The sequence below is a fragment of the Oncorhynchus keta genome, chromosome 1, assembly GCF_023373465.1.
Source record: "Oncorhynchus keta strain PuntledgeMale-10-30-2019 chromosome 1, Oket_V2, whole genome shotgun sequence".
NCBI lineage: Eukaryota > Metazoa > Chordata > Actinopteri > Salmoniformes > Salmonidae > Oncorhynchus > Oncorhynchus keta.
The window spans coordinates 20,908,015-20,935,438 of record NC_068421.1 but is presented as its reverse complement, the minus strand read 5'-3'; the positions used below and the strand labels follow the sequence as shown (position 1 = coordinate 20,935,438).

The 27,424-nt window shown below is 46.2% G+C and overlaps 1 protein-coding gene across 1 annotated transcript in view; it reads left to right on the top strand.

The window, feature by feature from the left end:
* LOC118394753 (RNA-binding protein Musashi homolog 2-like) overlaps positions 1 to 27,424 on the top strand; it is a 413,238-nt gene that overhangs the window by 303,546 nt on the left and 82,268 nt on the right. Inside the window, exons 9-10 of the mRNA XM_052518448.1 lie at positions 7,311 to 7,425; positions 17,945 to 18,019. Of these exons, the coding sequence (XP_052374408.1) occupies positions 7,311 to 7,425; positions 17,945 to 18,019 (190 nt within the window). The remainder of the gene's footprint in view (positions 1 to 7,310; positions 7,426 to 17,944; positions 18,020 to 27,424) is intronic.

The following is a 27,424-nucleotide window of genomic DNA, read 5'->3' as shown; positions in this document are numbered from 1 at the left end:
TTTCCCAAGGTTTCTGATGACGCGTATCCCATGGTAGTTATTGAGGTCAAATTTGTCTCCACTTTTGTGGATTGGGGTGATCAGTCCTTGGTTCCAAATATTGGGGAAGATGCCAGAGCTGTGGATGATGTTAAAGAGTTTAAGTATAAGCCTCCCTCTCTCTCTCTGCCTCTCTCTCTCTCTCTCTCTCTCTCTCTCTCTCTCTCTCTCTCTCTCTCTCTCTCTCTCTCTCTCTCTCTCTCTCTCTCTCTCTCTCTCCCTGCATCTTTCTCTCTCTCTCTCTCTCTGCCTCTCTATCTCTGCATCTCTCTCTCTCTCTCTCTGCATCTCTCTCTCTCTCTCTCTCTCTCTCTCTCTCTCTCTCTCTCTCTCTCTCTCTCTCTCTCTCTCCGCCTGCCTGCCTTTGTGTTTACACACAGCAGCACTGCAGTATTTTAGAGGAGGTTAAGCTAACAGAGGTGAATTGTGATATTTTAAAAGATTACAGTAATTCAGCCAATTGTACTGGAGCATGCCATTTCCAAAGTGCTCTTTCAGACCAGACATGTCACATTGGAGAGAGGAGGAAATCCAGTTCTTAGAAAGGGGGAATGAAAGTTGGGCGGGGGAGGGGGTTGAAGACAGCAAGAGATCCATAAAGTAGAATTCCTGTACATAGCTGACAAAAGGGCAGAACACCAGTGAAAATGGTATGGTAAAGTTAACAGGGTTTTATGACCTCCTATCTGTAGTTGATGTAACGCATAAAGAAAAAAAAGCAGTGAAGTGGAGGGCAGATGCAGTGGAGATGGCTCCCTCTGCTCGCTTCACCCTGCCAGACCCCTCTGTAATCTATAGCCAAGACACACACACACTGCCTGAAGAAGAGCCCAACAACACACACACACTGCCTGAAGAAGAGCCCAACAACACACACACACGTGCAACATTTTTATTTGCTCTAAAGCGCTTTCCTCTCGCAAACGCCACAGTGAAAATAGATGTTCTGTTTTGGAAGCATAAATAGCCTCTGTTTTTTTCACTGCAGATATAGATTTGTGTGTCAGGCAAAATAGCCTTAAGTGTATTAATAATGTACAGGGGCTCCCCATTCCTCCCATGTAATCTAATTCAACTTGCCATGAATTATGACTCAGTGTTAAGTTCAGGGTTCTGCCGTCAGGCAACGGAGCAGATTTCTCTTTGCTTCTCTCTCTCTCTCTCTTTATTTCTCTCACTCTCTCTCTCTCTTAATCTATCTTTCTTTCCCTTACTCTCTCTCTCTTTCCCTTACTCACTCTCTTTCTCTCTCTCTCACTCTCTTTCTCTTTCTCTCACTCTCTCTTACTCTCTCTCGCTCTCTTTCTCTCACTCTCCATCTTTCTCTCACTCTCTCTCTTACTCTCTCTCTCTCTCTTTCTCTCTGTCTCTCTTACTCTTTCTCTCTCTTTTCCAATGGTGGGGGTTGTGAGTAGACGTAATGGCAATGCTGTGCTGTTAGGTATCGGGAGACAGAGAAAGGCCTGAGATCTCAATGGTAAAACAGGCATTTCACTGTTTACATGTCCGTCCGTCTGTCCGTGGGGGTCATGGTTGGGGGATGTGAGTAGACGTAATGGCAGTGCTGTGCTGTTAGGTATCGGGATACAGAGACAGAGAAAGGCCTGAGATCTCTGTGGTAAAACAGGCATTTCACTGCTTACATGTACACAAATGTACACAAATTGAGTGGTAACTGTACATGTCTTTTTATAGCCCTGCTCAGATAATGATAGTCAAAACAGGCCATCTGATGTGACCACTGTTGTCATGTTTGCCTCTGTTATGTTGATGTTCTGGTTTTGGGTTTAAGTGCCTTTCGTTCTCTTGCCTGGAGTGACTGTACTGTTGTATTGAGGGATGAGTCACTCTGCCAGCCAGGCACTGCACTCTGCAGCACTGCAGTTCTGGGGAGGAAGACGGGAAGAAGAGATGTGAGAATTAATCAGTTCTGTGAATGAGGCAACTTCTCTCTCCTCTCCTTTTGTCTGTCTGTCTGTCTGTCTGTCTGTCTGTCTGTCTGTCTGTCTGTCTGTCTGTCTGTCTGTCTGTCTGTCTGTCTGTCTGTCCGTCCGTCCGTCCGTCCGTCCGTCCGTCCGTCCGTCCGTCCGTCCGTCCGTCCGTCCGTCCGTAATGGCAGTGCTGTGCTGTTAGGTATCGGGAGACAGAGAAAGGCTGTGGTAAAACAGGCATTTCACTGCTTACATGTCCGTCCGTCCGCTTACATGTCAGTCAGTTAGTTATCGGGCCTGTCAGAGGAAGTGCCTGCTCTTCAATGTGTTTGAGGAAACAAAATGTATCTCTAAAGAAGGTTGGTTCCAGGCGTTATGGCAGTCAGGGAAAGTGACAGTGTTCCTTGTGAACTGGATCGTTCTAAAAGAGAGAAAGTGCTGATGTCCCAGCTCTGTCACTTTTAGAAATGTATACTTTTTCATAGTTTAATATGAAGGAGGCTTTGATCCTGACTAATATGAGCTGGAATATTGTCAACATATGGAAATCTACGTGGGCAAGTGGCACTTACCAACAGAAAAATGATTGCTCTTCTGTAATTGTTTCCTTGTAGAATAATTGTTCTTTAGTAGGGGTTGTTTGTAACTGTTTGTAACTGCAGTCACATTGTCACAATAGGGAGGTTGTTGGTGTTAAAAGGGCTGGTTAACATTAAAAACGCGTCCCAACTTTCATGCACTAAAGCTCATGATGAGGGAGGGGGAGAGGTGGGGAGGAGGGAGAGGAGTGGAGGGGAGGAGGGTGTGTGTCCCCCCCAGGAGGAGACTGGCAGGTGGCATCTACCCCCCACAGCTCCCTGCCCTTCACAGCTCCCTGCCCTCTGGTCCTGGGTGGACCTGTCAATCAAACCACTCTGACAGAGGTCTGTGCATGTGTGCGTCGAGATACTCTGCTCTGCTCACAATAATGTCATTATGAATAGATTAGGCAAATGGATGCTTGTATAAATAACATGTTGGAATTAGTTACTGATAAGAACATTTTTTTAAATTCACTCTTTAAACATTTTGATCACAACACAAGAAGAATGTTTTATATTGTGCTGGAAATGTCTGGAAATGTATCTAGTTACGACAAATCATCCGACCTGCTTTCTGTATATCATCTCTGCCTTTTGATTATTTTATTTAATGATGACTACTGGACATTTGTCTAAAGTTTACAGACAGATAGATGACGTAAACTTAGAAAACCACAGACTCAAACACCAAATCAAATCTAATCTAATTTTATTTGTCACATACACATGGTTAGCAGATGTTAGTGCGAGTGTAGAGAAATGCTTGTGCTTCTAGTTCTGACAATGCAGTAATAACCAACAAGTAATCTAGCTAACAATTCCAAAACTACTACCTTATAGACACAAGTGTAAGGGGATAAAGAATATGTACATAAAGATATATGAATGAGTGATGGTACAGAGCGGCATAGGCAAGATACAGTAGATGGTATTGAGTGCAGTATATACATATGAGATGAGTATGTAAACAAAGTGGCATAGTTAAAGTGGCTAGTGATACATGTATTAAATAAGGATGCAGTAGATTATATAGAGTACAGTATATACGTATACATATGAGATGAATAATGTAGGGTATGTAAACATTATATTAGGTAGCATTGTTTAAAGTGGCTAATGATATATTTTACATCATTTCCCATCAATTCCCATTATTAAAGTGGCTGGAGTTGAGTCAGTGTGTTGGCAGCAGCCACTCAATGTTAGTGGTGGCTGTCTGATGGCCTTGAGATAGAAGCTGTTTTTCAGTCTCTCGGTCCCAGCTTTGATGCACCTGTACTGACCTCGCCTTCTGGATGATAGCGGGGTGAACGGGCAGTGGCTCGGGTGGTTGCTGTCCTTGATGATCTTTATGGCCTTCCTGTGACATCGGGTGGTGTAGGTGTCCTGGAGGGCAAGTAGTTTGCCCCCTGTGCAGACCTCACTACCCTCTGGAGAGCCTTACGGTTGTGGGCGGAGCAGTTGCCGTACCAGGCGGTGATACAGCCCGACAGGATGCTCTCGATTGTGCATCTGTAGAAGTTTGTGAGTGCTTTTGGTGACAAGCCGAATTTCTTCAGCCTCCTGAGGTTCAAGAGGCGCTGCTGCGCCTTCTTCACGATGCTGTCTGTGTGGGTGGACCAATTCAGTTTGTCTGTGATGTGTATGCCGAGGAACTTAAAACGTACTACCCTCTCCACGACTGTTCCATCGATGTGGATAGGGGGGTGTTCACTCTGCTGTTTCCTGAAGTCCACAATCATCTCCTTAGTTTTGTTGACGTTGAGTGTGAGGTTATTTTCCTGACACCACACTCCGAGGGCCCTCACCTTCTCCCTGTAGGCCGTCTCGTCGTTGTTGGTGATCAAGCCTACCACTGTTGTGTCGTCCGCAAACTTGATGATTGAGTTGGAGGCGTGCGTGGCCACGCAGTCGTCGGTGAACAGGGAGTACAGGAGAGGGCTCAGAACGCACCCTTGTGGGGCCCCAGTGTTGAGGATCAGCGGGGTGGAGATGTTGTTGCCTACCCTCACCACCTGGGGGCGGCCCGTCAGGAAGTCCAGTACCCAGTTGCACAGGGCGGGGTCGAGACCCAGGGTCTCGAGCTTGATGACGAGCTTGGAGGGCACCATGGTGTTAAATGCCGAGCTGTTGTCGATGAACAGCATTCTGACATAGGTATTCCTCTTGTCCAGATGGGTTAGGGCAGTGTGTAGTGTGGTTGAGATTGCATCGTCTGTGGACCTATTTGGGCGGTAAGCAAATTGGAGTGGGTCTAGGGTGTCAGGTAGGGTGGAGGTGATATGGTCCTTGACTAGTCTCTCAAAGCACTTCATGATGACGGAAGTGAGTGCTACGGGGCGGTAGTCGTTTAGCTCAGTTACCTTAGCTTTCTTGGGAACAGGAACAATGGTGGCCCTCTTGAAGCATGTGGGAACAACAGACTGGGAGAGTCAAATAAAGTTCGTTCAGAGCCATCGATGTGTCTGCTTGGGGGGGAATATATACGGCTGTGATTATAATCGAGGAGAATTCCCTTGGTAGATAATGCGGTCTACATTTGATTGTGAGGAATTCTAAATCAGGTGAACAGAAGGACTTGAGTTCCTGTATGTTGTTTTGGCCATACCACGTCACGTTAACAATAAAGCATATGCCCCCGACCCTTTTCTTACCAGAAAGATGTTTGTTTCTGTCGGCGCGATGCGTGGAGAAACCAGCTGGCTGCACCGTCTCCGATAGCGTCTCTCCAGTGAGCCATGTTTCCGTGAAGCAAAGAACGTTACAGTCTCTGATGTCCCTCTGGAATGCTACCCTTGCTCGGATTTCATCAACCTTGTTGTCAAGAGACTGGACATTGGCGAGGAGAATGCTAGGGAGTGGTGCACGATGTGCCCGTCTCTGGAGTCTGACCAGAAGACCGCTTTTTCCCTTTTTCGAAGTCGTTTTTTGGGGTCGCCTGCTGGGATCCATTCCGTTGTCCTGGGTGAAAGGCAGAACACAGGGTCCGCTTCGCGAAAGTCATATTCTTGGTCGTACTGATGGTGAGTTGACGCTGCTCTTATGTTCAGTAGTTCTTCTCGACTGTATGTAATGAAACCTAAGATGACCTGGGGTACCAATGTAAGAAATAAAAACAAAAAACTGCATAGTTTCCTAGGAACGCGAAGCGAGGCGGCCATCTCTGTCGGCGCCGGAAGTTACCAGAGAATCACACACTGTCATACTCTGTCCTCTCTCCTCCCTCATCTTTCTCCACTGCCCTGATAAGAACGCCAGCCATCCCTCCACCCCCTCACTCCCCCACACCATTTGCCCCCCTTCATATTTTCATTAAGAGCTGAAGGACCTCATCAGCAGTGGTTGAAACCTGAGCCATCCATATAATTAGTTAAGTAATAACAGGGAAGCGCCCATCAAGCCTCTTAACTAACGGGCCCTGGCCCCACCGCTCTGCTGGCACTGATGACACCCACCCCGATCACGACCAGCTCTCCACGGCCATTAGCCAGCAGCGGGCAGAGACCCACTACTGCTCCCCTTGCCCACTACACCTGCCCCCTCTTCACCCGCCTGATGCTGATATAATTATAGACAGCTACTGTTTTACCATTGTGTTTAATTAGAGGCTAGGATGAAGGTTAGCATGGTCTCTAGCATAGCCTCTGTCTGCTCTACCATTGTGGTTAATTAGAGGCTAGGACGAAGGTTAGCATGGCCTCTAGCATAGCTTCTGTCTGCGCTACCATTGTGTTTAATTAGAGGCTCGGATGAAGGTTAGCATGGTCTCTAGCATAACCTCTGTCTGCTCTACCATTGTGGTTAATTAGAGGCTAGGATTAAGATTAGCATGGCCTCTAGCATAGCCTCTGTCTGCTCTACCATTGTTAGTGTTTTCAATGTATTGATTGAAGGATAATGAAGAGAATGGCATAGCCATTGAAACAAATAAATGTACCTTAATAACACAATGGTCATGGTGTGTTTTAGGATGCTTTTGATAGCCCTGGTATAAGAGCAATAAGCATTGTGTTAGGAGGATGGAATGTCAGTCAGCACAGCGGTGTGTGTGTGTGTGTGTGTGTGTGTGTGTGTGTGTGTGTGTGTGTGTGTGTGTGTGTGTGTGTGTGTGTGTGTGTGTGTGTGTGTGTGTGTGTGTGTGTGTGTGTGTGTGTGTGTGTGTGTGTGTGTGTGTGTGTGTGTGTGTGTGTGTGTGTGTAGATGGGGGGGAGCAAATGTAAACGGCAGAACAGGTGATGGAGGTGTGTATGTGATGGGGGTTAATAGTGCCCTGGGGTGGAAGCAGTCGTGTGGAGAGAGAGAGAGAGCATCCTGAAAACTTTACCTGGAGATGCAGCAGCCCTGACATAAGACAACAAGCAAACATGGGTGCTCATTTCAGCTGTGAGGAGATGGGAAGGAAACGCAAGGATCCCTTCTCTGTTCTTCATTTAGCCCAAAATGAAAGATGTTAGGTTTGATGGTCAGGTGGTCCACCTGATGGCGCTACTCTGAAAACCCTGTGTGCCATGGGGTCAACACTTCCATATTCCTTTCATGTATTTCAGTGCCTACAGTATGTACTGTATGTTCATCTCAAGTACAGTAAGACGTCTTTTCACGTATGACTGATGTGTGTCTCGTTGTCTATCCTGAAACCTCTGACACTTGCCATATTCCTTGAATGTATTCAATGTCTATTAATGTATTGTCTATGTTCATCCTGTGTACTGTGAGGGAACTTGTCACAGATGTACGTCTGGTTGTGTCCTGTCCACAGGTAGAATGCAAGAAGGCCCAGCCCAAGGAGGTGATGTTCCCTCCAGGTACGCGAGGCAGGGCCAGGGGCCTGCCCTACACCATGGATGCCTTCATGCTGGGGATGGGCATGCTGAGTGAGTACACTTGGATTGGTACAATACATATTTTCAGAATGAATGGGGCCTTATGGTAATATTGACAAAACACAATATGGCAATTAGCAAAAGTAGCCCACCAACATGTCCCAAGTGACCCTTACCAAGACTTTGACATTACCATTGTTTCTAGTGCTGTGGCAGGACAGGAAGGGCACTCTGCCTGACACGGACTAGCTGTGTCTCTCTCCACCACTGACATGTTCTCTCACACTGTCTGATACCAACACCAACTCGGTTACCAATCCTGATTCTGTGCTAGTGCTAGGGATTTCTGCCTGACACGGAGACTCTCAGCCACTTACTATCTATAGGAATGTAACTAACAGGACACGCTCCTCAAAACACAATGAAGGAATAACAAGGCAAGGGGAAATACAGTGAAATGACTCCTACAAGTTGCTGCCATTTACAAACATCAGCTAGATGAGAGCTCATTCCAGGAAATGCTGCCAGCAATGGTCTGCTGGAGACTCACCTTCCTTCCGCCCTCCTCATGACTATACAAAGATCCCCTCCCTTACAGCCATTCACTTAGCGTGGTCCCCCATTTTCATGTAGATTTGACAAGGAAAAGACAGGAAACAAGGATCCTGAGAAGGCTCCCCCACCCCGCTGTACCCCCCTTCTCCAGTTCCCTCCTCCCTTCTCCAGCTCTCATCAGAACTTCAGCCCAGCGTTAGTGACAAGAGATAATTACTGTTAGATTGATCGTCTGCTCAAAGTAACTGAAGCAAATAAATAGTTTGATGCTGGGTGCTGAATCCGAATGACGGCTAATGGAAGCTGCAGGATAGGTCGCCCTGCCCGTAATTTGGCTTGATGAAGCATCCTCATAGGGGCTTGCATGAAATATTCTATTGATATTCAGACAGTTCCGTTACCATATCCACTGCCTCGAACCCCCCACCCACCCCCCCAAACCCCCATTCTCCCAGCCCCCAAATTCATCCAAGCAGGGCTATGCATTACAGAAGTAAATGAAGAGGAAAATTGAAGTAATGTTAAATTATAAATGTATGATTTCATCTGCCAGACCTGAAGATTGCTGAATAATAGGGTATGGATATCACAGGGTTTCATCTGTTGGGGGGATTAGAGGAGAGGAGGGCTGGTCTCCTACGATAGTTCATCAACATTATTCATTCTCTAATTTCTCCACCACAAACCTCCAGCTGTAGTTCCTGAAGTCTGCTGGAGGCACCAAACTCTAACTCAGCCTGGTTAGTTTGGTAGAGATGTGTCAAGCTTCTCTACAGGTGATTTTGTCAATACCCTGTCAACAGACACAGTTTAGAGCAGGGTTCTCCAACTGTGTTCCTGGAGAGCTACCCTCATGTAGGGGTTCGCTCCAACCCTAATTTAGAGCACCTGATTCTAATAATTAGCTGGATGATAAGTTGAATCAGGTTAGTTACAACTGTGGTTGGAGTGAAAACCTACAGGAGGGTAGCTCTCCAGGAACAGGGTTAGAGAGCCCTGTTTTAGTGTAATGTGAAGAGACTCCACAAGAATCTGGTGAACATATTCAGATTTATCGCCGATCAACCTGACAAAATGTGAAGCAAATGGAAAGAGTGCATAGAAGAGGAGAGGAGAAGAGATGTGTGAGAAGCAGTGAAGGAGAGGATGGAGAGATGTGTGAGAAGCAGTGAAGGAGAGGATGGAGAGATGTGTGAGAAGCAGTGAAGGAGAGGATGGAGAGATGTGTGAGAAGCAGTGAAGGAGAGGATGGAGAGATGTGAGAAGCAGTGAAGGAGAGGATGGAGAGATGTGTGAGAAGCAGTGAAGGAGAGGATGGAGAGATGTGAGAAGCAGTGAAGGAGAGGATGGAGAGATGTGTGAGAAGCAGTGAAGGAGAGGATGGAGAGATGTGTGAGGAGCAGTGAAGGAGAGGATGGAGAGATGTGTGAGAAGCAGTGAAGGAGAGGATGGAGAGATGTGAGAAGCAGTGAAGGAGAGGGAGAGATGTGTGAGGAGCAGTGAAGGAGAGGATGGAGAGATGTGTGAGGAGCAGTGAAGGAGAGGATGGAGAGATGTGTGAGAAGCAGTGAAGGAGAGGATGGAGAGATGTGTGAGGAGCAGTGAAGGAGAGGATGGAGAGATGTGTGAGAAGCAGTGAAGGAGAGGATGGAGAGATGTGTGAGAAGCAGTGAAGGAGAGGATGCAGAGATATGTGAGAAGCAGTGAAGGAGAGGATGGAGAGATGTGTGAGAAGCAGTGAAGGAGAGGATGGAGAGATGTGTGAGAAGCAGTGAAGGAGAGGATGGAGAGATGTGTGAGAAGCAGTGAAGGAGAGGATGGAGAGATGTGTGAGAAGCAGTGAAGGAGAGGATGGAGAGATGTGTGAGAAGCAGTGAAGGAGAGGATGGAGAGATGTGAGAAGCAGTGAAGGAGAGGATGGAGAGATGTGTGAGAAGCAGTGAAGGAGAGGATGGAGAGATGTGAGAAGCAGTGAAGGAGAGGATGGAGAGATGTGAGAAGCAGTGAAGGAGAGGATGGAGAGATGTGTGAGAAGCAGTGAAGGAGAGGATGGAGAGATGTGTGAGAAGCAGTGAAGAAGGATGGAGGATGTGATGAAGAGAGGATGGAGAGATGTGAGAAGCAGTGAAGGAGAGGATGGAGAGATGTGAGAAGCAGTGAAGGAGAGGATGGAGAGATGTGTGAGAAGCAGTGAAGGAGAGGATGGAGAGATGTGTGAGAAGCAGTGAAGGAGAGGATGGAGAGATGAGTGAAGGTGAGAAGCAGTGAAGGAGGATGGAGAGGATGGAGAGATGGAGAGATGAGAAGCAGTGAAGGAGAGGATGGAGAGATGTGTGAGGAGCAGTGAAGGAGAGGATGGAGAGATGTGAGAAGCAGTGAAGGAGAGGATGGAGAGATATGTGAGAAGCAGTGAAGGAGAGGATGGAGATGTGTGAGGAGCAGTGAAGGAGAGGATGGAGAGATGTGTGAGAAGCAGTGAAGAGAGGAGGAGATGTGTGAGGATGGAGAGATGGAGAGATGTGAGAGCAGTGAAGGAGAGGATGGAGATGTGAGAAGCAGTGAAGAAGAGGGATGGAGAGATGTGTGAGAAGCAGTGAAGGAGAGGGAGAGATGGAGAGAAGCAGTGAAGAAGGAGAGGATGGAGAGATGTGAGAAGCAGTGAAGGAGAGGATGGAGAGATGTGTGAGAAGCAGTGAAGGAGAGGATGGAGAGATGTGTGAGAAGCAGTGAAGGAGAGGATGGAGAGATGTGAGAGAAGCAGTGAAGAAGGAGAGGATGGAGAGATGTGTGAGAAGCAGTGAAGGAGAGGATGGAGAGATGTGTGAGAAGCAGTGAAGGAGAGGATGGAGAGATGTGTGAGGAGCAGTGAAGGAGAGGATGGAGAGATGTGTGAGAAGCAGTGAAGGAGAGGATGGAGAGATGTGAGAAGCAGTGAAGGAGAGGATGGAGAGATGTGTGAGAAGCAGTGAAGGAGAGGATGGAGAGATGTGAGAGAAGCAGTGAAGAAGGAGAGGATGGAGAGATGTGTGAGAAGCAGTGAAGGAGAGGATGGAGAGATGTGTGAGAAGCAGTGAAGGAGAGGATGGAGAGATGTGTGAGGAGCAGTGAAGGAGAGGATGGAGAGATGTGTGAGAAGCAGTGAAGGAGAGGATGGAGAGATGTGTGAGAAGCAGTGAAGGAGAGGATGGAGAGATGTGTGAGAAGCGGTGAAGGAGAGGATGGAGAGATGTGAGAAGCAGTGAAGGAGAGGATGGAGAGATATGTGAGAAGCAGTGAAGGAGAGGATGGAGAGATGTGAGAAGCAGTGAAGGAGAGGATGGAGATGTGTGAGGAGCAGTGAAGGAGAGGATGGAGAGATATGTGAGAAGCAGTGAAGGAGAGGATAGAGAGATGTGTGAGGAGCAGTGAAGGAGAGGATGGAGAGATGTGTGAGGAGCAGTGAAGGAGAGGATGGAGATGTGTGAGGAGCAGTGAAGGAGAGGATGGAGAGATGTGTGAGAAGCAGTGAAGGAGAGGTTGGAGAGATGTGAGAAGCAGTGAAGGAGAGGATGGAGAGATGTGTGAGAAGCAGTGAAGGAGAGGATGGAGAGATATGTGAGAAGCAGTGAAGGAGAGGATGGAGAGATGTGTGAGAAGCAGTGAAGGAGAGGATGGAGAGATGTGTGAGGAGCAGTGAAGGAGAGAGGATGGAGATGTGTGAGGAGCAGTGAAGGAGAGGATGGAGAGATGTGTGAGAAGCAGTGAAGGAGAGGTTGGAGAGATGTGTGAGAAGCAGTGAAGGAGAGGATGGAGAGATGTGTGAGGAGCAGTGAAGGAGAGGATGGAGAGATGTGTGAGAAGCAGTGAAGGAGAGGATGGAGAGATGTGTGAGAAGCGGTGAAGGAGAGGATGGAGAGATGTGTGAGAAGCAGTGAAGGAGAGGATGGAGAGATGTGTGAGAAGCAGTGAAGGAGAGGATGGAGAGATGTGTGAGAAGCAGTGAAGGAGAGGATGGAGAGATATGTGAGAAGCAGTGAAGGAGAGGATGGAGAGATGTGAGAAGCAGTGAAGGAGAGGATGGAGATGTGTGAGGAGCAGTGAAGGAGAGGATGGAGAGATATGTGAGAAGCAGTGAAGGAGAGGATAGAGAGATGTGTGAGGAGCAGTGAAGGAGAGGATGGAGAGATGTGTGAGGAGCAGTGAAGGAGAGGATGGAGATGTGTGAGGAGCAGTGAAGGAGAGGATGGAGAGATGTGTGAGAAGCAGTGAAGGAGAGGTTGGAGAGATGTGAGAAGCAGTGAAGGAGAGGATGGAGAGATGTGTGAGAAGCAGTGAAGGAGAGGATGGAGAGATATGTGAGAAGCAGTGAAGGAGAGGATGGAGAGATGTGTGAGAAGCAGTGAAGGAGAGGATGGAGAGATGTGTGAGGAGCAGTGAAGGAGAGGATGGAGATGTGTGAGGAGCAGTGAAGGAGAGGATGGAGAGATGTGTGAGAAGCAGTGAAGGAGAGGTTGGAGAGATGTGTGAGAAGCAGTGAAGGAGAGGATGGAGAGATGTGTGAGGAGCAGTGAAGGAGAGGATGGAGAGATGTGTGAGAAGCAGTGAAGGAGAGGATGGAGAGATGTGTGAGAAGCGGTGAAGGAGAGGATGGAGAGATGTGTGAGAAGCAGTGAAGGAGAGGATGGAGAGATGTGTGAGAAGCAGTGAAGGAGAGGATGGAGAGAGAGGGAGTACGAACTGAAACTCCTTATCTAAATGAAATTGGAAAAGCAGGACAGCGAAACATTCCGTTTGCTAATTTGCATACAAAAATCAACAAGGCTCATTATTTAAGGAACCCTAATTCCTTACTTGCCAAAATCTCATTAACACACCCCCCCTCCCCCAACCCCCACCCTGTTCGCTTTGTTTACCACACCTAATCGAGCCATTTATCTTTATTGTGTTAGGGCCTGCATGTATGTTTGCTAAAATTAATACACATTTAAAGCCCTGTACAGTGTGGCTTCACCAGATGCATAATTGATTTTAAAGTGAATCTGAACTGTTGGGCCATAAAAAAGGGCATTAGTATGCATATTAATACACAGGCCCTGAGGCTCTGCGGCAGCTAGTGGGGCCAGCCTTTATTTACTGAGGTATACACCGAGAGGAAGACGGGAGAGACGGAGGAGAGGAGCCAGAAAACATGTCAGACCAATCACTATCTCCTGTGTGTGTGTGCGCGTGCATGTGTAGATGCACGGTCTTGTTGGCCACCGCCATGCCTCGTCTCGACAGCCAGACCCCCCCTCCCCCGATCCCCCTGCTTCCATGTCTCCATCCCCTCTTGTCTGAATGTCTTTGTCTAGCCTAGCTCCGCCTCCTGGAGGAAAGCAGAAGCACACTGTGATCCTCTCACCTGCTAGGCAGGGCGAAGTGCACACACACACACACACTCCTCTCATATCAGCCAAACTCTATTGTTGTGCAAAGACATTGTTTTTTCCACCTGGAAAAATGTCTGTGAGACAGGTTCCTATGTCTCCCAGTTCATCATTGTTGCTTTTCAATATGCACAACAGGGATGTGTTGCCTGAGGAGTAAATACAGTACCTTGCGAAAGTATTCGGCCCCCTTGAACTTTGCGACCTTTTGCCACATTTCAGGTTTCAAACATAAAGATATAAAACTGTATTTTTTTGTGAAGAATCAACAACAAGTGGGACACAATCATGAAGTGGAACGACATTTATTAGATATTTCAAACTTTTTTAACAAATCCAAAACTGAAAAATTGGCCGTGCAAGATTATTCAGCCCCTTTACTTTCAGTGCAGCAAACTATCTCCAGAAGTTCAGTGAGGATCTCTGAATGATCCAATGTTGACCTAAATGACTAATGATGATAAATACAATCCACCTGTGTGTAATCAAGTCTCCGTATAAATGCACCTGCACTGTGATAGTCTCAGAGGTCCGTTAAAAGTGCAGAGAGCATCGTGAAGAACAAGGAACACACCAGGCAGGTCCGAGATACTGTTGTGAAGAAGTTTAAAGCCGGATTTGGATACAAAAAGATTTCCCAAGCTTTAAACATCCCAAGGAGCACTGTGCAAGCGATAATATTGAAATGGAAGGAGTATCAGACCACTGCAAATCTACCAAGACCTGGCAGTCCCTCTAAACTTTCAGCTCATACAAGGAGAAGACTGATCAGAGATGCAGCCAGGAGGCCCATGATCACTCTGGATGAACTGCAGAGATCTACAGCTGAGGTGGGAGACTCTGTCCATAGGACAACAATCAGTCGTATATTGCACAAATCTGGCCTTTATGGAAGAGTGGCAAGGAGAAAGCCATTTCTTAAAGATATCCATAAAAAGTGTTGTTTAAAGTTTGCCACAAGCCACCTGGGAGACACACCAAACATGTGGAAGAAGGTGCTCTGGTCAGATGAAACCAAAATTGAACTTTTTGGCAACAATGCAAAACGTTATGTTTGGCGTAAAAGCAACACAGCTCATCACCCTGAACACACCATCCCCACTGTCAAACATGGTGGTGGCAGCATCATGGTTTGGGCCTGCTTTTCTTCAGCAGGGACAGGGAATATGGTTCAAATTGATGGGAAGATGGATGGAGCCAAATACAGGACCATTCTGGAAGAAAACCTGATGGAGTCTGCAAAAGACCTGAGATGGGATGGAAATTTGTCTTCCAACAAGACAATGATCCAAAACATGAAGCAAAATCTACAATGGAATGGTTCAAAAATAAACATATCCAGGTGTTAGTATGGCCAAGTCAAAGTCCAGACCTGAATCCAATCGAGAATCTGTGGAAAGAAGTGAAAACTGCTGTTCACAAATGCTCTCCATCCAACCTCACTGAGCTTGAGCTGTTTTGCAAGGAGGAATGGGAAAAAATGTCAGTCTCTCAATGTGCAAAACTGATAGAGACATACCCCAAGCGACTTACAGCTGTAATCGCAGCAAAAGGTGGCGCTACAAAGTATTAACTTAAGGGGGCTGAATAATTTTGCACGCCCAATTTTTCAGTTTTTGATTTGTTAAAAAAGTTTGAAATATCCAATAAATGTCATTCCACTTCATGATTGTGTCCCACTTGTTTTTGATTCTTCACAAAAAAATACAGTTTTATATCTTTATGTTTGAAGCCTGAAATGTGGCAAAAGGTCGCAAAGTTCAAGGGGGCCGAATACTTTCGCAAGGCACTGTATGTGTTCATTTAACGTGTGTGTGTGTGTGTGTGTGTGTGTGTGTGTGTGTGTGTGTGTGTGTGTGTGTGTGTGTGTGTGTGTGTGTGTGTGTGTGTGTGTGTGTGTGCGCGCGTGTGTGTGTGCGTCCGTGCGTGTGTGCGCGTGTTTCATTATGCAGACCTGTGTAGCTGTGTATTCATGTAGCTGTATAATTCATTGTAGCCTAACGTTTGCAGACAGCAGAGCCACGGAGGAGAGAATTAGTGTATGTGTTAATGTGTACATCTGTATGTCTGGAATATGACTGAGAGTGTGCATGAGTGCCTGCAAATCTGTGTGTTAATGTCTGTGCGTGTTCTTGCAGACAACAGCAAGCACTGATGGGCTGAGTTGAGCGCAGACCTTGAGGCTGCACGACAGTTAACGGCTGACAAAATTTCATGACCGCCACAGCCCTAGCTGGGCTGTTGTTTGTTTTGCTGACGAGGCATGGCTACCAGCAACACAGACACACACACTCCAACCCCGAGGTGCTGGCTTGCTTCTGTGTTAATCTCACACTGTCAATAGAGCCCCACCAATCACACATATTCTCTTTCTCTGCAACCTCTTTACATGTCAGAGGAAAAGCCCATGTCATGTATATTTAGCCTTTGGCATTTACTCCTCTTTAAGAGGAGAAATAAACAGTGCATGGATACTGACGTAGTCCTAACGTAGTACTGACGTTAGTTTAGAGGCTACGGTCTGTTAACATTGCATAGCATTCCACAGTTAAAAGAACTGCTCATTTAGCCCTGCTCACACAGTTAAACGACACATCATTTGTAAGAATTAAGTTGCAGTTGCGAGTCAAAAAAGCTTCATAGACATCTTTAAATATCCACACAAATAAATAAATAGCTCACATTCAGTGTATGGCTACCAAACCTGGTCCACACAGTTTGAGGTAGAACCGATGTCAGTGTGATATGTAGACAGATGTGTATATATATATATACACATGTTGTCAGAAGCTCAGTGTGATCAGTAAGTGCTCATTTCATAGAGTCCAGTATCTCTCTAGGCCAGTGAGAAGGAAACCAGGTCTGGATGGAGGAAATGAGGTCACTCAGCTTGAGCTGTATGACCTGTGTGATTATAAATGTTATCGAGTCTAGTGTGTCAGAACCCAGTAGGAACCACTATATTGCATTTACTTCCTTCTCTTTCTCTGTTTCTCTCTCTCTCTGTTTCTCTCACGCACAAACACATGCACACATACACGCACAAAATGTGCAAGTAAACTGCTGTTGTTTGTGAGCAGAGATAGGGCACTGTAGCAGGATTTAAACAACAGCTCATCTGCCTTCAAGTGTCTATTGAGACTCAGTTGGACTGTGACAGCTCCTGCCTCCAATCTGGCGACCATACAAGAGCAGCATGTGTGTTGGGTCCCATCCCACTTTATTTCCCTCTTATCTTCCACTGTGACCAGGATGTGCTCCAACGGATCCAACAATGCAAACACTGCTGATGTGGTGTTTTTTTAACACACACACACACACACACACACACACACACACACACACACACACACACACACACACACACACACACACACACACACACACACACACACACACACACACACACACACACACACACACACACACACACACACACTCCCTTGAAAAAGTCACGGCTCTATCAGAAGCTATGAAATAGGAGACTTTGGGAGCTAAAGGAACACTTCTGAACTATCATCATTAAAAATTTCTGCCTCAGCAAATATGGCACAATTTAACATATTCCAAGTATATTCCCAAATAGCAGACTCAAATAGCATTTTCTTTTTTGCCACTTTTGGAGTGACTTTTTACAATCATGCCATCGTATTTCCTCGTGCCTGTTCTGTGGTATCTCAGCGGATATTACGGCCCGCCCAGCGCACCAATGTAGCCTCACATATCAGAAAGACTCACTAATCCATAATGTCCTTGCACAAATCTCATCCACTCAGTGTCTTGCACCGTGTCGTTCATGATCGATTAGCCGGGGCTCTAATAGAAAGGTTATCCATCAATGACAGTGTACAGGTGACATGACAGGCTGGGGAGGAGGAGTCTGGAGAGCATGACAGGCTGGGGAGGAGGAGTCTGGAGAGCATGACAGGCTGGGGAGGAGGAGGCTGGAGAGCATGACAGGCTGGGGAGGAGGAGGCTGGAGAGCATGACAGGCTGGGGAGGAGGAGGCTGGAGAGCATGACAGGCTGGGGAGGAGGAGGCTGGAGAGCATGACAGGCTGGGGAGGAGGAGGCTGGAGAGCATGACAGGCTGGGGAGGAGGAGTCTGGAGAGCATGACAGGCTGGGGAGGAGGAGGCTAGAGAGCATGACAGGCTGGGGAGGAGGAGGCTGGAGAGCATGACAGGCTGGGGAGGAGGAGGCTGGAGAGCATGACAGGCTGGGGAGGAGGAGTCTGGAGAGCATGACAGGCTGGGGAGGAGGAGTCTGGAGAGCATGACAGGCTGGGGAGGAGGAGGCTGGAGAGCATGACAGGCTGGGGAGGAGGAGGCTGGAGAGCATGACAGGCTGAGACTGGAACACTTCTGATGCTCATCAGCTCAAACTGAGCCTCATGACTCATCTGCAATCTAGCACCAGCAGCAGGGGTGTGTGTGTGTGTGTGTGTGTGTGTGTGTGTGTGTGTGTGTGTGTGTGTGTGTGTGTGTGTGTGTGTGTGTGTGTGTGTGTGTGTGTGTGTGTGTGTGTGTGTGTGTGTGTGTGTGTGTGTGTGTAAAGTGAAGGGAGGCCAAGATGGTTTAACACAACTCCTGATTGTCCCCCCTTCTCCTAGGTTACCCAAACATTGTAGCAACGTACGGCCGTGGATACACTGGTTTTGCCCCGAGTTACAGCTACCAATTCCCTGGTAAGTTCCATCTTGTTAGGCACTGTGTGCTTCTCTGCCTGCCTGCTGGGGTGAGGTAATGGACCCCCTGTTGGCTCACGAACACACATCCCACTCCCAGCCTCCCTCCTCTCTCACACACACACACACACACACACACACACACACACACACACACACACCATGTTCTCTCTCTGATCTCAGCTGGGTTCCTGAAGATGATTATGTTATGTTGTAATGCCATGTCACTCTCTGTAACCCAAATGGCTTCAGTAAGGGATGAATTCCGTCCTGGCACCCACTCTCACTCACCGCATCATCACTCTACCAGTTATTATACTGTGGAAAAATCCAATCCTCCAAATGTGATTTGTTAAGGTAACATTATGCAATTATGTCAGCATTCACTCTCCTCTAAAGACCTCTACAATGGAAAATGTTAGAGCTTGATTTCACGCCTTATTTCAACATGTTATGAGTGACCTGTGTTCTCTCTGCCACCTGGCATCAGTATAACCAGCTTGGAATGTTGCCAGAGGGAGAGAGTGACTGTCACCATGCTAGGGACTGCCAAGACGAGATGCTCCACGATTATCCAGCCCGCAGGGAATTCATATAGACATATACAGGAGGGGCATTCATATACAGGAGGGGAATTCATATACACATATACAGGAGGGGCATTCATATACTCATATACAGGAGGGGCATTCATATACACATATACAGGAGGGGCATTCATATACAGGAGGGGCATTCATATACACATATACAGGAGGGGCATTCATATACTCATATACAGGAGGGGCATTCATATACACATATACAGGAGGGGCATTCATATACAGGAGGGGCATTCATATACACATATACAGGAGGGGCATTCATATACAGGAGGGGTATTCATATACACATATACAGGAGGGGCATTCATATACACATATACAGGAGGGGCATTCATATACACTTATACAGGAGGGGAATTTATATACACATATACAGGAGGGGCATTCATATACACATATACAGGAGGGAAATTTATATACACATATACAGGAGGGGCATTCATATACACTTATACAGGAGGGGCACTCATATACACATATCCTGTAAGGGCATTCATATACAGGAGGGGCATTCATATATACATATACAGGAGGGGAATTCATATACACATATACAGGAGGGGCATTCATATACAGGAGGGGAATTCATATACACATATACAGGAGGGGCATTCATATACTCATATACAGGAGGGGCATTCATATACACATATACAGGAGGGGCATTCATATACAGATATACAGGAGGGGCATTCATATACACATATACAGGAGGGGCATTCATGTACACATATACAGGAGGGGCATTCATATACAGATATACAGGAGGGGCATTCATATACAGGAGGGGCATTCATATACACATATACAGGAGGGTCATTCATATACACATATACAGGAGGGGCATTCATATACACATATACAGGAGGGGAATTCATATACACATATACAGGAGGGGCATTCATATACACATATACAGGAGGGGCATTCATATACACATATACAGGAGGGGCATTCATATATAGATATACAGGAGGGGCATTCATATACAGGAGGGGCATTCATATACACATATACAGGAGGGTCATTCATATACACATATACAGGAGGGGAATTCATATACACATATACAGGAGGGGCATTCATATACACATATACAGGAGGGGACCTAGCAGTGCTTCAGTGAGTATGTGTTTTTCTTGTGGATGGTCAATTTAATATTTAGAACCTACTGTATCTTTCAAATAGGAGTCAGGTAATGTTTATTTAGATATGAAACACCAGTGTACTCTAGTAATGATGACAATGTAGGGGCTTTGCTGGGTTTTTTGGTGATTTAACTTCAATTGTCTGAAATGTTACATTTTGTTTGCAGTCTCTGGCTGTTGTTCTTGGGGCCTTAGCCCCATGCTCATACAAAGATACAAGAACCCACTGCATCTGTGAGCAGTGTCAAACATCGGTTGAGTGTGGAGTGGAGAACATCAGTACAGTATTTCAGCAGGTTTGTTGTCTCTATAGTCAGAGCATCTCGGTGTACTCCCCAGCAGCAGTGTGAATACGTATCAAACGGAGTCGCAAACAAACGTCCACATTCAGAAGGAATATTACCGACACAGATGAATAAAGGGAATGAATAATGAATGGGTGTAAATTGGTGAGGTACTGGAGAAATCATCCAGTGCTGTTACTGTACCAGGGGAAAGGGATTCAAACAAAGGTGTCCTGGGGGATGCATTCGGTCTTCAACCAGGTCCAGAGGGCTGCACTGACAATGTCTTATATTTAGACCAGGTCTGGAGGGCTGCACTGAAAATGTCTTATATTTAGACCAGGTCTGGAGGGCTGCACTGACAATGTCTTATATTTAGACCAGGTCTGGAGGGCTGCACTGAAAATGTCTTATATTTGACCAGGTCTGGAGGGCTGCACTGAAAATATCTTATATTTAGACCAGGTCTGGAGGGCTGCACTGACAATGTCTTATATTTAGACCAGGTCCAGAGGGCTGCACTGACAATGTCTTATGATTAGACCAGGTCTGGAGGGCTGCACTGACAATGTCTTATATTTAGACCAGGTCCAGAGGGCTGCACTGACAATATCTTATGATTAGACCAGGTCCGGAGGGCTGCACTGACAATGTCTTATGATTAGACCAGGTCCAGAGGGCTGCACTGACAATGTCTTATGATTAGACCAGGTCCGGAGGGCTGCACTGACAATGTCTTATATTTAGACCAGGTCTGGAGGCCTGCACTGACAATGTCTTATATTTAGACCAGGTCTGGAGGGCTGCACTGAAAATGTCTTATATTTAGACCAGGTCTGGAGGGCTGCACTGAAAATGTCTTATATTTAGACCAGGTCTGGAGGCCTGCACTGACCATGTCTTATATTTAGACCAGGTCTGGAGGGCTGCACTGAAAATGTCTTATATTTAGACCAGGTCTGGAGGGCTGCACTGAAAATATCTTATATTTAGACCAGGTCTGGAGGGCTGCACTGACAATGTCTTATATTTAGACCAGGTCTGGAGGGCTGCACTGACAATGTATTATATTTAGACCAGGTCTGGAGGGCTGCACTGAAAATGTCTTATATTTGACCAGGTCTGGAGGGCTGAACTGAAAATATCTTATATTTAGACCAGGTCTGGAGGGCTGCACTGAAAATGTCTTATATTTAGACCAGGTCCAGAGGGCTGCACTGACAATGTCTTATATTTAGACCAGGTCTGGAGGGCTGCACTGAAAATGTCTTATATTTAGACCAGGTCCAGAGGGCTGCACTGACAATGTCTTATATTTAGACCAGGTCTGGAGGGCTGCACTGAAAATGTCTTATATTTAGACCAGGTCCAGAGGGCTGCACTGACAATGTCTTATATTTAGACCAGGTCTGGAGGGCTGCACTGAAAATGTCTTATATTTAGACCAGGTCCAGAGGGCTGCACTGACAATGTCTTATATTTGACCAGGTCTGGAGGGCTGCACTGAAAATGTCTTATATTTAGACCAGGTCCAGAGGGCTGCACTGACAATGTCTTATATTTAGACCAGGTCTGGAGGGCTGCAATGAAAATATCTTATATTTAGACCAGGTCTGGAGGGCTGCACTGACAATGTCTTATATTTAGACCAGGTCTGGAGGGCTGCACTGACAATGTCTTATGATTAGACCAGGTCCGGAGGGCTGCACTGACAATGTCTTATGATTAGACCAGGTCCGGAGGGCTGCACTGACAATGTCTTATATTTAGACCAGGTCTGGAGGGCTGCACTGACAATGTCTTATATTTAGACCAGGTCCGGAGGGCTGCACTGACAATGTATTATGATTAGACCAGGTCTGGAGGGCTGCACTGACAATGTCTTATGATTAGACCAGGTCCAGAGGGCTGCACTGACAATGTCTTATATTTAGACCAGGTCTGGAGGGCTGCACTGACAATGTCTTATATTTAGACCAGGTCCGGAGGGCTGCACTGACAATGTCTTATGATTAGACCAGGTCCGGAGGGCTGCACTGACAATGTCTTATGATTAGACCAGGTCCGGAGGGCTGCACTGACAATGTCTTATGATTAGACCAGGTCCGGAGGGCTGCACTGACAATGTCTTATATTTAGACCAGGTCCGGAGGGCTGCACTGACAATGTCTTATATTTAGACCAGGTCTGGAGGGCTGCACTGACAATGTCTTATATTTAGACCAGGTCCGGAGGGCTGCACTGACAATGGCTTATGATTAGACCAGGTCCGGAGGGCTGCACTGACAATGTATTATATTTAGACCAGGTCTGGAGGGCTGCACTGACAATGTCTTATATTTAGACCAGGTCCGGAGGGCTGCACTGACAATGTCTTATATTTAGACCAGGTCTGGAGGGCTGCACTGACAATGTCTTATATTTAGACCAGGTCCGGAGGGCTGCACTGACAATGTCTTATATTTAGACCAGGTCCGGAGGGCTGCACTGACAATGTCTTATATTTAGACCAGGTCCAGAGGGCTGCACTGACAATGTCTTATATTTAGACCAGGTCTGGAGGGCTGCACTGACAATGTCTTATATTTAGACCAGGTCCGGAGGGCTGCACTGACAATGGCTTATGATTAGACCAGGTCCGGAGGGCTGCACTGACAATGTATTATATTTAGACCAGGTCCGGAGGGCTGCACTGACAATGTCTTATAATTAGACCAGGTCCAGAGGGCTGCACTGACAATGTCTTATGATTAGACCAGGTCCAGAGGGCTGCACTGACAATGTATTATGATTAGACCAGGTCCGGAGGGCTGCACTGACAATGTATTATGATTAGACCAGGTCCAGAGGGCTGCACTGACAATGTCTTATGATTAGACCAGGTCCAGAGGGCTGCACTGACAATGTCTTATGATTAGACCAGGTCCAGAGGGCTGCACTGACAATGTCTTATGATTAGACCAGGTCCGGAGGGCTGCACTGACAATGTCTTATATTTAGACCAGGTCTGGAGGGCTGCACTGACAATGTCTTATGATTAGACCAGGTCTGGAGGGCTGCACTGACAATGTCTTATGATTAGACCAGGTCCGGAGGGCTGCACTGACAATGTCTTATGATTAGACCAGGTCCAGAGGGCTGCACTGACAATGTCTTATATTTAGACCAGGTCCAGAGGGCTGCACTGACAATGTCTTATATTTAGACCAGGTCTGGAGGGCTGCACTGACAATGTCTTATATTTAGACCAGGTCCAGAGGGCTGCACTGACAATGTCTTATATTTAGACCAGGTCTGGAGGGCTGCACTGACAATGTCTTATGATTAGACCAGGTCCAGAGGGCTGCACTGACAATGTCTTATGATTAGACCAGGTCCAGAGGGCTGCACTGACAATGTCTTATGATTAGACCAGGTCCAGAGGGCTGCACTGACAATGTCTTATGATTAGACCAGGTCCGGAGGGCTGCACTGACAATGTCTTATGATTAGACCAGGTCCAGAGGGCTGCACTGACAATGTCTTATGATTAGACCAGGTCCGGAGGGCTGCACTGACAATGTCTTATATTTAGACCAGGTCCAGAGGGCTGCACTGACAATGTCTTATATTTAGACCAGGTCTGGAGGGCTGCACTGACAATGTCTTATATTTAGACCAGGTCCAGAGGGCTGCACTGACAATGTCTTATATTTAGACCAGGTCTGGAGGGCTGCACTGACAATGTCTTATGATTAGACCAGGTCCAGAGGGCTTATATTTAGTCTGCGTCAAAATTTGGGAATTTTGGGAATGTTCAATGATCTTTGACTGTCTTTCATTTCAGTGATTCTTAGCAGCTGGACAGTCAAACTGTATGAATGTAGGTCCATTATCATTACTGCACATTTTCCCTTTGGTTTTAGTCATTTTAAAGTATAGTGAGTTAGTTTTCCCAACCCCACACAAAAACATTTTCAAATAAATAATAATAATTTGAACAGTAACATTTTATTTTACTCAAACCGAAAGTATGACACCACCATTAAAACATATAATTCCTCCAGGCAATTCTCTACTGTGTACACATCAGAACCTGTACGCATGTCATACTGTATGCCTTGAATTTGAGTTTTCATTACATGAATGAGAGAATGAAATGCCAAGTTAGCTATCTCTAATCCATACAGGCCATGCACATGCCTTCCATGGTGATGACATAGACAATTCTTCCTCCTCTTCCTCCCTCCTCCTCCTCCCCTCCCTGCTTCTCCTCCACCTCCTCACACAGATGAAAAATCAAATGAAAAGACAAAAAGCAAGAACAAACCCTCTAGCTGTTTCCTGTGTGGCCTGACCCCAGCAGATCTAGTGCTATCTGTCGTCAGTCCAGGCCTTGGCTTGGCTAGTAAACAGTCACTGTGTTACGTTTGCCAGCCCCAGCCCTGCTTCCATGTTGGCACTAGTTGAAGGTAGAGAGGAGGTCTGATTGCTCCAAGGTTAACTTTACTGCCTTCCTTTAATCCCCTGGCGCACTCTGTAAAATGATCTTGCCTCAGCACCAGGCACAATGTGGCCCTTTTTTTCTCCCTGTGATTTTCAGATACTGTAGTGCCAAACGACCTTGGTGTTGGACATGTAAGGTGAAAAGCCTTTTTTCCCTCCTTGTAGCGTTGGGGGTTTAGCATAAAGCTCACTCTGCTTGGGAGGTTAAAAATGGACTGTTGAAAGGAGAGGAGAAGCACTGCCTGCAATCCTCAGAGGGGACAACGCTTCAGAGGAGGTCAAATGGAGGTGTGTGTGTGTGCGCGCGAGTGATGTCATTTTACCAAGGCCTATTTTTACCTCACTCGTCTCCATTACAGTGTGTCTCATATTGGCATGGAACATCTGGTTCTTTGGTAGAATGTTTGCTGCGTTATGGCTATTGTAAATATGTGTGCACATTGCTAAAACAACAATAAGGATGTTGAGACAACAGTGTTTACAGTTCGTGCTGCATGCCTTTTTGTATTTTATTTATCTATTCCCCCTTTGACTGTTACAGTTCTAGGAAAACAGACATTTTAGTGCTATTCCATGATGTGGCAATAACGTTTCTATTTCACTACTGGTTCAAATGGGCCTGGTGAATATTACGACGTCTCTGTCTGTAGAGACTCTCTCTCCTCTCGCTTTCACAGCAGCCTAGCGTCTAGTTGTTATTGTCACCCCCCATTTCTGGCATCTAACGTCTCTGCTGCTGATGAGAGCTGAAGGATGCGGCGGCGCTGACGGTGAATGCCAAGGTCACAGCCTCTTAGAGCACTTCCTGCGCCATGGCTGTGTAATAAAGCTGCCTCATCCCTCGCTCCTCTCCTCCATTTACCTGACTCTCCTTTAAGGGGGAAGGGAATTGATGCTTCGCTTTTGATTAGAGCCTAATCACTTATGCAAACGAAAAGGGGGACCGTCAAGAGGTTTAACCCCCTGACCCTCAAACACACACACATGCAACGCCCACACATGCACACATACACACACGCCCGGCGCCCCACAGCCTGAATTTGAACAGCTACCCGCTGGGGCTAAGGGACATAGAAACCATGCAAACAAGACAAATAAAACACCTTTGTTTCCCCTCTGTTTCTCTGTGCTCTCCAGCCTGCCCACCAGGAGAGTGTTATACCTGCAGAGCTCTGTTTAATAACTACCAGGTCTGTCTGTCTGCCACAAATCACCAGGATGGACAGAGAGGGAAAGAGGGATGAAGGGAGATGAAGGGATGGGAGAAAGAAGAAAAAGAGAAGCTGAGAGAGAGGAAGGGAGAAAGCGAGAGAGCAGGGCAGATTTGCAATCTGGCAATTCTGGCAAATGTCAGATGGACTGGACCATTTTTGGGTTGGTGGGCTGGTTGAAATTGACACAAAATATATTTTTTAAATAGAAAGGAAACAATACAAAAGGTGACATTGCCGGCTGCCCATGGGCCTGTTAAGATTGTTTTGGAAATATTTTTGTGCAATTTCTTTGTTATACTAATCTATAAATAGCCTTTGGCTTATTAATGGGCTACGGCCCGGTTTTCTGATAGGCTGAGCCGAGGTCCCACAAACTCACATTCAAGGTCAACAAATGCGGCATCAACAAAGAGACTTGCTCTGACTCTGTCATCAGGTAGACAGCCAGGATCATAGATGGTAAACAACAGAAAGGAGCCTATTAATGTAGAAATAGCACATTCTTCATTATCACCTCACTCAAAACCTTTTCAGAGGCTAAAACCTTGATTTGGTCAAACAGTGAAGTGCGTTATCCTCATGATTCCTGTAATGAAAGTGTCTGCCTGCCGCTGGGCCTGTGGCCTCGCTGGGGCCTGCTGCTATGATGAGCAAGCCACTCTCCTCTCCCCCCATGCGTTTGAGAGAAAAATATGTTCTGATCGTATAAAATTTCAAAATGAAATAGCTGGAAAAACACAGCTTTGTAAGCTTCGTCCCTTTGTCAACTCTCAGAATTCAGCTCAATAGCAACTATTTTAAAACCAAGTTATTTGATATGGCTTTGAGATATGGAGAGGAAATACTCACTGACAATTGCGAGGGCATAGGCTTCATGGAGTACAACAGTATGAGTCATAATACCCATAAAACCTAGTGGTCAAACAGGGAAATGGTTGCAATTGTTTATCCACCATAAATTTTTCCATAGGGGATTTTAGAAATATGTAAAATAAGGGCTGTGTTTCATGTAGGGTTACCCTGGCGTGACTTTTTTTAGAACCATGTAAATCTATCCAGGACAAGGGGCCTTTTATCAATATATTTGCCTGTATTTACTCCCCAAAAATGAAATGCTAATTAGCTGCTAATGTGGCTAACATAAAGAGCTATAAATTCAATGATGATCTGGACGAGACTGCCGAATCAAGGCAAAGATAACACTCTCTGGATTAACTATCTAATGTTAGCTAAATGTAGTAATGCATAAATGGTCAACATTTCTTTAAATGGACAATTCTGTGAACTGTCTTGTGCATGTTTTAAATTGACACAATACCTGTTAGCGAAGGTGTCAGGTAGAGATGGTGTGCAGGAGCTTGCAGGAATTTGTAGTTTTGCATGATGTCTAATGTTCAAATCTGAGAATAAATACATCCAAATATATTGATAAAAGTCACCTTGCCCAAGAGAGATTTGCATGGTTATCAAAACATCACACCAGGGTAACCCTACATGAAACACAGCCCTTATGGGAAAAATGAATGGTGGAAAAACGATTTCCCTGTTTGACCGCCAGGTTTTATGGGTATTATGATACTGCCACTGTGGTGCTCTATTGGATAGTAGACAACCACTGCCACAAACTGTTAGGGCCTACATAAAGCTGTCCCAACAGCAGCCTAACATC